At 42.4% G+C, this 12462-nt stretch overlaps 1 protein-coding gene across 1 annotated transcript in view; it reads left to right on the forward strand.

Moving 5' to 3' along the window:
• Positions 1–12462, forward strand: part of LOC124718777 (histone-lysine N-methyltransferase 2C-like) — a 434091-nt gene that overhangs the window by 190235 nt on the left and 231394 nt on the right. Inside the window, exons 38-39 of the mRNA XM_047244388.1 lie at positions 7199–7356; positions 7435–7545. Of these exons, the coding sequence (XP_047100344.1) occupies positions 7199–7356; positions 7435–7545 (269 nt within the window). The remainder of the gene's footprint in view (positions 1–7198; positions 7357–7434; positions 7546–12462) is intronic.

A 12462-nucleotide genomic window follows, 5' to 3' on the forward strand; every position in this document is an offset into this window, starting at 1 on the left:
GACATTATCAAACGCTTTTTTCGTATTGATAAATCCTATGAATGTGCCTCCATTTTTCTTTAGCCAAACCCTGTATAATTTCTGTGACAATCTCTCTCATATTTGGCGATAATACAAAACTTGCTGCCTTTCTTTGAACTTTTTTGATATACTCTGTCAGTCCTATCTGGTAGGGATCCCACACTGCACAGCAGTATTCTAAAAGAGAATTAAAGTACCCACTCGATGACCTCGTATACTTTCTCTATCTCTTCATCTTCCACTTGCATTGTCAGCATGCATATGTGAACTATCATTGTTGGTGTTGGTCTGCTGTCAATTCTGATGAGAACAACCCTACCACTGAACTGTTCACAGTAACTCATCAACTGCCCTACCTTCCTATTCATAACGAATCCTACTCTTGTTACAGCATTTTCTCTTGGTGTCTATATTACCCTATATACATCTAACCAGAAATCCTTGTCTTCTTTCCCTTTCACTTCACTCACCCCCACTATATCTAGATTAAACCTCTACATATTCGTTTACAGATTTTTTAGCTTCCATATCACGTTCGAATTTCTGACATTCCACGTCCCGACCCACAGAATATCATCCTTTCGTCTGTCTTTCAATCTTCTTCCCACGGTCACCTCCCCCTCGGCAGTCCCCTCTCGGAGATCAGTATGAGGGACTATTCTGGGATCTTTTGTCAGTGGAGATATCATTGTGACATTTTTCAGTTATAGGCCACATGTCCTGTGGATACACGTTGTGTGTCTTTCATACAGTGGTTCATCTATATCTACATAGATGCTCTGCAAGCCTCTGTACAGTGTGTGGTGGGGGTACCCTGTGCCACTACTAGTCATTTCCTTCCTGTTCCACTCGCAGATAGAGTGAGGGAGAAATGGCTGTCTACATGCAGAAATGGCTGTCTACATGCCTCTGTATGAACCCTAATTTCTCATATCTTATCATTGTGGTCCTTATATGCAGTGTATGTTAAGCAGCAGTAGAATCATTAAGGCGTCAGCTTGAGATGCTGGCTCTAAATTTTCTCAGTAGTGTTCCTCAAAAAGAACTTTGCCTTCCCTCCAGGGATTCCCATTTGAGTTCCCCAACCATCTCCATAACACATCCGTGTTGTTTGAACCTGCCGGCAACAAATCTAGCAGCCCGCCTCTGAATTGCTTCGATGTCCTCCTTCAATCTGACCTGATACGGATACCAAACACTCGAGCAGTATTCAAGAATAGGTTGCAACAACATCCTATATCTGGCCTGTACAGATGAACAACACTTTCTAAAATTCTTGCAATAAACCGAAGTGAACAATTTGCCTTCTCTACCACGGTCCTCATATACTCGTTCTATTTCTTATTGCTTTGCAGCATTAAGCCCAGATATTTAATTGATGTGACTTTGTCAAGAGCACACTACAAATGCTGTATCTGAACATCATAGGTTTTTTTTCCTACTCATCCACAATAACTTAAATTTTATCACATTTAGAGTTAGCCACCATTCATCACACCAACTAGGAATTTTGTCTAAGTTGTCTTGTATTTTCCTACAGCCAGTCAATTGTGATACCTTCCTGAACACCACAGCATCACCCGGAAACAAATGGAAACTGCAGATTGGTGCCTACCTCCATCTGCCAAATCATTTATGTATATAGAAAACAACAACGGTCCTATCACATGTCCGTGGTGGGCTCCTGATGATACCCTTGTTTCTGATGAACACTCAACATTGAGCTCTTCTACTCGTATCAGGCCACGGAGTACATCTGGCGACACAACCTTTCCAATTGTGTCCTCTGCTCAGGCTCACTCGGTGCCCTTCAAAGTCTATGTCCGCTGTACATCGCCCATCCCTTAGTGCAGCGGGTCCAGGAAACCTGTCACTTGCTCACTGTTGGTGGAGTCAGTGTCACATTTCTGTGGGTCACTCGTCATGTCGGTCTGCCAGGAAACGAGGCTGCAGTCCTGGTACCGCTGCCCTCGAGTACCTATATTCCCTCCAATGGTCTCTGCATTGCTGTCAGTCAGGTGGTGGTGTTCCTTTGGCATTGCCAATGCCCCTCCCTTTGTGGGAATAAGCTTTGGCTTATTAAGCTTCTCCCAGCATCTCGGACAATCTCTCTCGGCCCTCATGCGTTTTAATTTTTATCCACGACAGCAATGTGCTGAAGGCCATTTAATTTTTAGTTTTGGACCTCCATTACTGTATGGTTTTTTTTTTTTCGCGTGCCTGTTTTTAGTTGTCTCCTATTCTGTACATCGGACTGATGCATAGTCGTTTAACTCCACACTGTGTTCATGTTCTCTGGTTTTGACTTGGGTCCGTATGACCCAGCTGTTTTTTGCGCCCTAAAGCAAAACAAAACAAAAACAATTGAGGATAGTATACTTGATCCTATTACTTATGAAGTCTTCGAGCCACTAACATATCTTTGGACTTATTCCATATGCCTGTACCTTTGTTTTCTTTGCCTTCTGCACTGTCATGTGCCATTGATCATTGGTGATTCTTCCACGTTTAGTGGCAGTTTCCTACCCCAAGGGCAAGAGAGTGCCCTGAACCTCTGTCCGCTCTCTTTAATAAGGGTGTTGGCAGAACTAGAATGACTTATTACACTGAAATCTTTGGCATACATTATTAATGATTTTTATCCAAAATTTAAGCAGTGGCAGGGTTCAAACCCAAGACCGAGTATGTTTGTGCTGTCCGTAGGCCATTGGTTACGTACTTCTATTTCTTTTATATGTGAGTGGAAAGGTTTCACACCAACAATTGATGTAGCTTGTGAGGGGGAATGAGTAAATAGGATAGAATGCTCCAAATTATTGGGTGTACTTGTTGATGAAAAATAAATAGGATAGAATGCTCCAAATTATTGGGTGTACTTGTTGATGAAAACTTGAACTGGAAGAATCATAATACTGAGTTTCTCAAACAGTTAAGTTCAGCTATTTTTGCTCTTTGTGTAATTGCTAATCTTGGAAACAAATGTATTGACCTCCAGACATTTTTATATATTTCCACTCGGTAATGTCGTACGGAATAATTTTCTGGGGCAACTCACTACATAGAAAGAACGTACTGATTGCACAAAAGTGAACAGTAAAAATGATATATGATGTTCACCCACAGATGCCATGTAATTACCGCTTCAAGGAGCTAGGCATTTTAAATGCGCATTACAGTAGAGTCCCGTTAATCCGAACTAATTGGGACCGGACATTGTTTGGATTACTGATTTGTTCAGATTAGCCAGAATTACGGTGACGAGTTTCTAGAATGTGAAGTATACTGAGCAGGTAAGTGCATACACCATGGTAACAAATGGGAACAAGTGTGGGAACAATGGCTCACTCTCACTCCCTGCCCTTGTTGTTGTGCGTTGTTGAGACCTTTGTAGTGTCTGCGGTCAGTGCACTGCCAGTTGGCTCGCAAAGCGCTCGGTTACATTAGTTATCGATCGCTGGCATGTGTAACAGTTGTATTGTTTTCGTTCAGATGTAGTGGTGTACGTATTTTCGTCACGAGTAAACGGAAACATACAACGTTAACTCTCAAAGAAAAACTGAATACTTGAAGCGATAGACAATGGTCAGAATTTATCTAAACTGGGTGTCGGTAAAGCAACCATTTGTGATCGGAATAAGAACCGAGTGAAGCTCGAACAGTCCTGTGAGACGTCTTCGGGAGAAACACTCGAATTTTGGCAGACTTTGAAGCAGTTCCAGTACAATAAAGTGGATGAAGCTCTTTTCCTTCGGTTTACGCAGGGAAGAGAAAGGGGAAATCTTTTTGAGTGGAGCACTGGTTCAGGAGAAGGCTGTTTATGTTAACAAGTTAATGAATGGTGACGAGTCTTTTAGTGTGAGTACGGGTCAGTTGGACAGATTCAAAAAAGTCGCAGAATTCATCAGCTAGCAGTTACTGGAGAGAAGCTTTCTTCTGACTGTGAGTTCAGAAAAATGATAAGAGTGTGAAAATATTCTCCCCAACAAATTTATAATGCTGACGGGATTGGCCTTAATTTTAGGGCATTGCCACAAAAAGCCTGGCATCAAAAGTAGAAGACCGTGCTTCTGGTTTTAAAATGTGTAAAGATTGTGTGACTTTATTAGCGTGCAGCAACACTGCCGGTAATCACGAGCTGCCTTTAATGTCGATCAGAAAATCTGCTAGACCCAGAGCTTTTAAAAACCGCAACACAAGTCTCTGTCCGTATATTATCGCAACCAGAAAAAAGCACGGATGGACGGTAAGCTGTTAAAAGAACGGTTTCACGGCCAGTTTGTCTCCTCTGTTCGACAGTTTTCTAAGGTAAATCATTTGTCTCCCCGCGGAATCCTTGTGATCGATAACGTGCCATCCCACCCCAGTGCCGAGGAATTACGTGACGGAGAAATTGTGGCGAAGTTTTTGCTGCCGAATATTACACCACTTCTACAGCCGATGGACCGGGGCGTACTGCAAACATTAAAACTGATTTACAGAATACAGTTTTTAAGAAAGCTGATGCAAAATGACAGCATTCTTTTAGTGAACAAAATAAAAAAGACCAATGTGAAGGATGTTGTTTATTGGGTCACTGAGATATGGCTGAATATTTCACAAAATACTCTGAGAAAATCGTGGAGAAAACTGTGGACATCTCTTGAATTTCAGAACAACCTAGTTGAAAACAAAGAGGAAAGTCTACTAAAAATGATACAGACAATACCTGGATGTAAAGAAGCTAGGGGGACATAGACGAGTGGATAGCAGCAAATGGGGCATGTGTGGAGAACCTTACTGATGCTGATTGAGTTGCTGCTGTGATCGAGACCAGGAAGAAGTGGGCTGCTGTGACGGAAGTGACAGTGAGCTGGAAAGCGACGGAGGAGAGCGGGTGCCACACAGGGACGCAGCAGGAGCCCTCGACCTCGTGCTACGTTCTTCGGAGCAGCAGCCCACTGGTACACCTGCCGATTTGATGTTTGTGAGACGATGGCGCAACTGTGCGTCATATAACAGACTGTCTTCATTACGCCAAAAAACAATGAGTTTTTGTCATCTAAAAAGTAGAGATAAAATGTCCGTCGTATTTTAGTAAGTTTGACAGCTTTTATTTCATTGTTGCGCATTGTTTGAACCTAATGTTTTCTTGCCAATTTTTCTAATACGTGTTTACTGTACTGTGTATACTAAAATATTGTGTATGTACAGCAGTTAACAGCACAGTTTTCCGTACTTCATGTTCAGATTAACTGAACGTTCGGATTACCGGGACTCTGCTGTACGTATTTTCACTAGTTAAATTCGTCATAAATAATCCGTCACATTTGAGAAGAACAGTGATGCAAAGTGACATTTATTGCCACTTGTTAAAGCCGTAAATCGCTCAGAGAGGTGTGCAGTATGCAGCAATAAAATTTGATCATTTGCCCAATAACATAAAATGTCTGACAGGTTGCGAAACGAGATTTAAATCTAATTTAAAATCATTTCTCCTGGAAAACTCCTTTTATTCCCTTAACTAATTTCTACTTAAAAACTGGTTGCCAGTTACAAAAAAATGTAAAGTGTAGTTGCGTAAATAGGAATAGTGATAAAGTGTTCATTAATGTTAACGCTAATCGTGCATATATATCCTGTAAGTGGACTCAGTCCGTACCGTTCTAATAAAATGATCATTTAAATGATCTATGGAACATGTAACTAACTAACTAGCTATCTACAGGTGGCTGGTAATGCTGTCACGTCTCTTGCATTGTTCACACACACTAAGCTCTTGTTGTATGCAGTCAGTTGACAAAATTCAAACTACAGACTTTACTGTGAAATATTTTTTAAAAAAGGGATGGGCAACACAAATAAAGTCTGTCTGTCTGGAAAAGCACATTTGTTAAATCGATGTATGCTGTCGAGTAATATTCTGTGCCTCGTCGCTCCCCTCGCTGCGTTTTTAACTCGTCGGGGTCCTCCTCGGCGAGGTATCCGCAAATACTCGATACACCGCTCGAGCCTGTCCCGATCTCTGACGACGGACCTGCCGAAATAGTCCGGAGAGTGGGCAGGGTTCCGGTGATGTCACGCTGTAGAGTGTACTTGGAGAGCTCCGTGTCTGCCGATCTGCGTTTGAGTGATTCTCGCGTGCCGGAGGAAGGTGTTCGTGAAGTCGATACGGTTCGATTGTGCGCAATTATCTCGAAAGACGAACCCGTAGCTGAAATTTGAGTGGAAGGGAAGACTGTAGGGTGATACTACAGGGCTCCTGAATTATACTGTAGTCACAAGAGATGTCAGACATCTGTACGCAGTTACAGCCGAAAATGTGGCCGACCTCGTCAATCTCTCGTGACTGCACTCCCGAGACGTGCGTCGGTACCCGTCTGCCCGCACTCTCTCCTGATGACATTTGGCGGGCTTCAGACAAATCTCGCATTCGGCGGAGGAGAGAACGCGGTGCTGGTGATTCGCATTCTGCACTCGGTGTTTCTTTGCCTAGTTTCTTTGTGCACCACAGTACTGGGAGTTTGTACTCGTGTTTGTAGCAGACAGTTAGAGGCCGAACTGACCGTGTGGATACGATCGAGTCCTAGCCGAGTTCTGACGGCCTTCCCAGTTGCCCCAAAAAGACAGTGCACAATCCTGTCGCATTCTACCGAGGGTACCCACGAGTTGTCATTCTAGGTGGCAGTCGACGACAGACTGCGAGTGACCGGTAGGAACCACGTGTCATGGTAGCGGTCCGACGTACAGATGACGTCGATTCGGCACACGACTTCCCGTGCCGGCAACCCTTCTGACCGTAAAGTTACAACGGAGTCGTATTCTGAGCTCTAAATGACAGTGTGAGGTACACTAACGGCCCGAAAGGTGTACACGAGCTGCACCTTCCCGTTCAAAATCGGAGACAACTCGCACTGCCGAACTGCACCAAGAATGCAGATCTACATTCACCGTCATTGCACAGCATTCACAGGTCGCAATTTCCTGAGATCGACAGTGTGTAGAGTTTTCCGATCGAAAGATGGGAACTTCTAGTCGTGTCGGTTGCGAGAAAGTATTTTTGGGCGGTTAATGTAGAGAAACGTGCACTCACCTCCGTAATAGTCGGTACGTACTGGCACCGCTACTCGACCCCCACACCCGTATGCGGCACTTTCCCCATTGCGATCTCCCACCCCTTTACACTCTGCTCTCCCCGCAGCTGTGATCCACCACCAGCAACAGCAGCAGCGCCTGCAGCTGCGGCCCGCCGGCCCGCAGCGCGTCGTGTCGGTGGCTCCGGCGACCGGCCAGCGCCTGGGCCTCGCCCCGCCACCTCCGCCCTACCCGGGGCCGCCACCCCCGTACCCGGGTCAGCAGGTGAGTGAACGCCGTGAACCGCAGTCCGCACGTGTGCCGCATTCTCGCACCGGAGGTGACCGCCGCGCTCGCCCGCAGGTGCAGGTGAGCCTGCGCAACCTGATGCCTCCGAGGGCGCAGACGCCGGCGCCCCAACCTCAGCCGCAAGGTGCAGCCGTCGTCCAGCCGCGCAGACCACTGCTGCTACAGGTGAGGAGGCTCCCAGTGTGCCCACTGCGAATCCCGACCTGCTCGGTACGTGTGTGGCTTCCCACTTGTTAGCGTAAGGTGGTCTCGGCACTGCTAGGGGCAGGGTAGGGGTGCAAAGGGGTTGAGAGTGAAAACAATTTCTAGCGACCTCTGTGTGGTTGCCTGAAAATTACTTGTCTGTCATACAGTGCCATCTGTTTTTGCTCTTTTCTTGGCGTGTGAGTGAACTGGCCAGTATTTAAAAGTTACAACCAAAGACCTTGTAGGGGAGACAGCAGCTGCCAAGGTTGGGAGGGAGACGGGTGCGTATTGTATGCTCCGTGTTATTCTATCTGTACACTGAATGAGGTGTGCCAATGACCTTCTAATTCTGGCAGAGATGGCAGAGGACTCAAAAGATTAGTTGCACAGAATCAGTAGTATCTCAAAAAAAGATTGTAAGCTGAACATCGACAAATGCTAAATGACGGTAACACAGTGTAGCTGTTTAATTCGAGCAGTGCTGAGGGAATTAGATTAGGAAATGAAATGCTAAAAGTAGTAGACCACTTTCACTATTCGAGGAGCAGAGTAACTGATGACAGCTGTAGTAGAGAGGATATGAAATACTGGTTGAAATAGTGAGAAAAGCATTGCTGAAAAGGGGAAATTTGCTAACTTGAATGTAACTCAAGTGTAAGGAATGTTTCCTGGTGGGAATTGGTGAATAGTATAGCTTTTGCCGGAAGTGAAATGTTGAGTATAAACAGTTTGTATTAGCTTTAAAATGGGCTACCGAGGAAGAACGTTGAGAATTAAATGTGTAGACTCAATAACTGATGAAAGGATTGGGAGCAAAACAAATTTGTGGTACAGTCTGACCGAAAGAAGGAACTGATTGATAGGAAACATCCTTAGGAATAGTCAGGAGGGAAGAGAATGTGTGTGTGTGGAGAAGGACTTAAATATCGTGGTTCGGTTTCTCGCTTACGGGCGCTCGACGGCAAGGATATTGGCTTTAAATACTGTGGAGGCAGACCCGGGCTTGGGGGTAGTATGCAGTCTCGAGTGGATGTAAGTTGCAATAGCTGTGCAGTGACGGAGATAACTGGCGTGGAGATTCGCATCAAATCAGTCTTCAGGCTGAATGTCGCAGCAGTAGGGGGGATGTCTGGTTAAACAATTCACTACTTTTCGGTTGTGCAGTGGAAGACCACGCATTGTGATCTTCTTGCTATGAAGGCAGCTTGTTCTTTATCCTCCATTTCCTTAAACTCCTTATTAAAATAAATGTTTAGTAATCCTTCCATAAAGTCTGCTAAATGTTTGAGCCACAGTTATTTCTCTGTAATACTACAGTCACCTTTTTTAAAAGAATTGTGAATATAAATCCTACTTTTCAGTCTTCTGGGATGGCCTCAGCATTTAAACACTTTGCAAAAAAGATTATCAAAAGTTCACATAATTTATCTGTATCATATTTCAACAGTTCAGTTGGGACTCCTCCAAAAGCTATGGTTCTCCCAATCTTTAAAATTTTGATTGAGTCTTTTGCCATTTCAATGTCCAAAGAAATGTCTTCATTATTTTCTGTTAACTCTGTTTTATTATTAATTGTGTCCAAAATTTCTTTTGTATATTCCGTGAACAATTTGTTATAATATTTTTCCCTACACTGAATACTAATATACAGGGTGATTCAAAAAGAATACCACAACTTTAGGAATTTAAAACTCTGCAACAACAAAAGGCAGAGCTAAGCACTATCTGTCGGCGAATTAAGGGAGCTATAAAGTTTCATTTAGTTGTACATTTGTTCACCATTTCAGCCAATAAAGTTTTTGGTCCCTTTTTCTTCGAAGGTGCTACTGTAACTGGACTACAGTATCTGGAGATGTTAGAGAATTGGCTGTTCCCTCAGCTCGAACAAGAAGCACAACAATTCATATTTCAGCAGGATGGAGCGCCACCACATTGGCACTTATCTGTCTGTAACTACCTGAATGTCAACTACCCGAGGCGATGGATCGGCCGCCAGGCAGCCTGTGACAGAGCACTTCATCACTGGCCTCCAAGAAGCCCTGATCTTACCCCCTGCGATTTTATTCTTATGGGGGTATGTTAAGGATATGGTGTTTCGGCCACCTCTCCCAGCCACCATTGATGATTTGAAATGAGAAATAACAGCAGCTATCCAAACTGTTACGCCTGATATGCTACAGAGAGTGTGGAACGAGTTGGAGTATCGGGTTGATATTGCTCGTGTGTCTGGAGGGGGCCATATTGAACATCTCTGAACTTGTTTTTGAGTGAAAAAAAAAAACCTTTTTAAATACTCTTTGTAATGATGTATAACAGAAGGTTATATTATGTTTCTTTCATTAAATACACATTTTTAAAGTTGTGGTATTCTTTTTGAATCACCCTGTATTTTACTTGTATTTCTCCAAAAATTTTCCTCAGTATTTTCACTATCCTTGAAGTTTCAGAGCTCCTTATTCCAGCATTAAGATTATCAATTTTATTACAAGTCTAATTTCTTGTTTCTGTCACAATTTTTCTAATGTTTGCTTGTTGCGCTCTTTAATTCTAATTTGTCCTGAAATTTTGTGTATTTAGCTATTTTAAATATTCTTATTTCACTGTTGATGCCTATTTCTCCACATCTGACTCAAGAAATGCAAGGATTTTTGATCTGTCGCAATTAAATTACTTTGCCTGTACCTTCTTTAGCTCCGTCGTGTAAATTATTAATGACGTATTTCTCCTGTATTTATATATTATATGGTGGTTCAGTAAATTTTTCATCATACATTTGTCTGTATAAATATACTGTACTTTTTATATTCTAGACTATTTAATTTATACTTATTAATTCTTATTTCCGTTGTGAAATTTTTGTCTTTTTTCTTTTTTACAATTCCTTCTTTATTTGTCATTTCTACATAAATTATGTAAATACAATGTTAGAGTTAACCTGGTGATCACATTGGGCAACTGTGCTATATGCTCTGATGTATTGTGGGTTTCTTTTGCCTTTCACTGATTTTAACTAAAGTGTGGCATATATATTTATGATTTGTTGATTTAGAATTTGTAGTGAATTTTGTTCACATATAGTAATTAATCTTGTGCCATTGTCATTTAATGTATTTTCTCTGTGTGGTCCTGCTGTTTTATTTCCCACTCGTCTCCTGGTTCTACTGTTGAAATCACCAGAAATAATGATAATTTCTCTCTTATTTCCTATCTCTTCTACTATGTCTTTCAATGTCTTGAAGAAGGTATCTTTGATACGATATGATCTGGTTGAACTTCATGATCTGGTTGATCTTCACTTGTTGCTTAGTCTTCATTTATAGTAGCTCTGTGTCCATATAAGATTAAATTTGATTTAATCAAATGTTCATCATTACAGTATCATCACAGTTTGTAACATACTTCTGCAATTTTTTCCTTGTCATTATTGACAGTGCTCACTTGGCTCTTTGATGTTCTTATGTCGTACTGTATAGATGTGAATATAATACTTTAATTTCTACACCAGTTCTCTTCCTTTTTGTTTCCCATAACACAATGACCTCGTCTTTTCTTGTTTCCAATGCTCTAATAATTTCCCTTCTTTATTTCTTAGACCTCATATATTCCATACTCCAATTGTCATAGTCCTTTTCCCCCGCATTTTCTATTTACTATTCCCAGCTGTAATGTCTTAGGTGTTTTAATATTTCTCCCATCTAATGAAAGAGTAGTTTGCCCTATAACATTGACCCCCCCCCCCCCCTCCAAAAAAAAAAAAAAAAAAAAAGGTAGTATGCTTTTAGCCTTTGATGAGACTGTGTCCAGCTATGAGGCAGCAGCTGCGAGTATTATATTTTCCTGATACCCAACATATCTGTTGACCAGTTCGCTATCTGCCACCGTAGAAATAATCACCCAAATTGGACTCAGCAAATTTCTCGTATTTACTTTCTGCGGAGTGTTCTCTATTAGGTTTTCCCCGTAGCCCTCAGCCAGTTCTGCTGATAAGACAGTATTAGCCTGCACATATTGATCCACAGTCAAATATATCGAAATTGGTTTGGTCTAGACATCTATTACAGCTCCTATAGCTTTATTTTTAGTTGGCCACATAAATGGATTTGAGCAGTTGAGTAACACAGTAAAAACAGTGCTGAAGTAAAGGAAGATTTGAGGAATATTGTGTATTAGTACACATAAAAATTTCTAGCCTCCCAGTTTTGTGCACTTATTCATCTGGGAATGTTATATTATTTGTTGCGTGTACAAAAATCGTGAGAGTGAGAAGTATATACATATACAGACATCCTCTGCAAACCACTGCAAAGTGCACGGCAGAGGATACTTAGCACGGAACCCCACATTAGGATCTCTTCCAATCGTGTACGAAGTTTGTGAGGAATGTCCCTTCGATTGCCCCTTTGCCTGCCACGACCCTAAAATGTGTACTCGCAGTCCCCGCAGTAGTGATAAGCGGGGAGCTGAAGGATACGCCTAGTTCTCTGTTATCTGACTGTACTCGTTTTTGACTACGAAAGACAAACTGTCATACTGTGAACTTAAGATGTTTCGAGTGAAGTAGAACACGGCTTTAATAAAACCTTTTAGGTCTTCCAGCTGCGTCAAAATGTCGAACTCCGTGAGGTTATGGCTGAGCATTTCGTGACCTGCGGTACTCGAGTGCTGTGTAATTGTCGACAATCTCTGTATATAACAGTGATGTTGCTAGGCTCACTTATACCTACTTTCAGGAGCTGAAACTCTGTTCTCGCTGATAGACACACAAAAAAGTAGAAAAACTGACACCAGTAATCTCGGTCTCCTTTCGCCCTCACGCCTCTCAGTGCGGAGCCCGAGCTGATGCCTCTTTCCTAACAGTTCCAGTAGATGTGTTTTGTCTTTTCTACTTTTTAAGTG

Source organism: Schistocerca piceifrons, chromosome 10 (genome assembly GCF_021461385.2).
Source record: "Schistocerca piceifrons isolate TAMUIC-IGC-003096 chromosome 10, iqSchPice1.1, whole genome shotgun sequence".
In the NCBI taxonomy this organism is placed as follows: Eukaryota; Metazoa; Arthropoda; class Insecta; order Orthoptera; family Acrididae; genus Schistocerca; species Schistocerca piceifrons.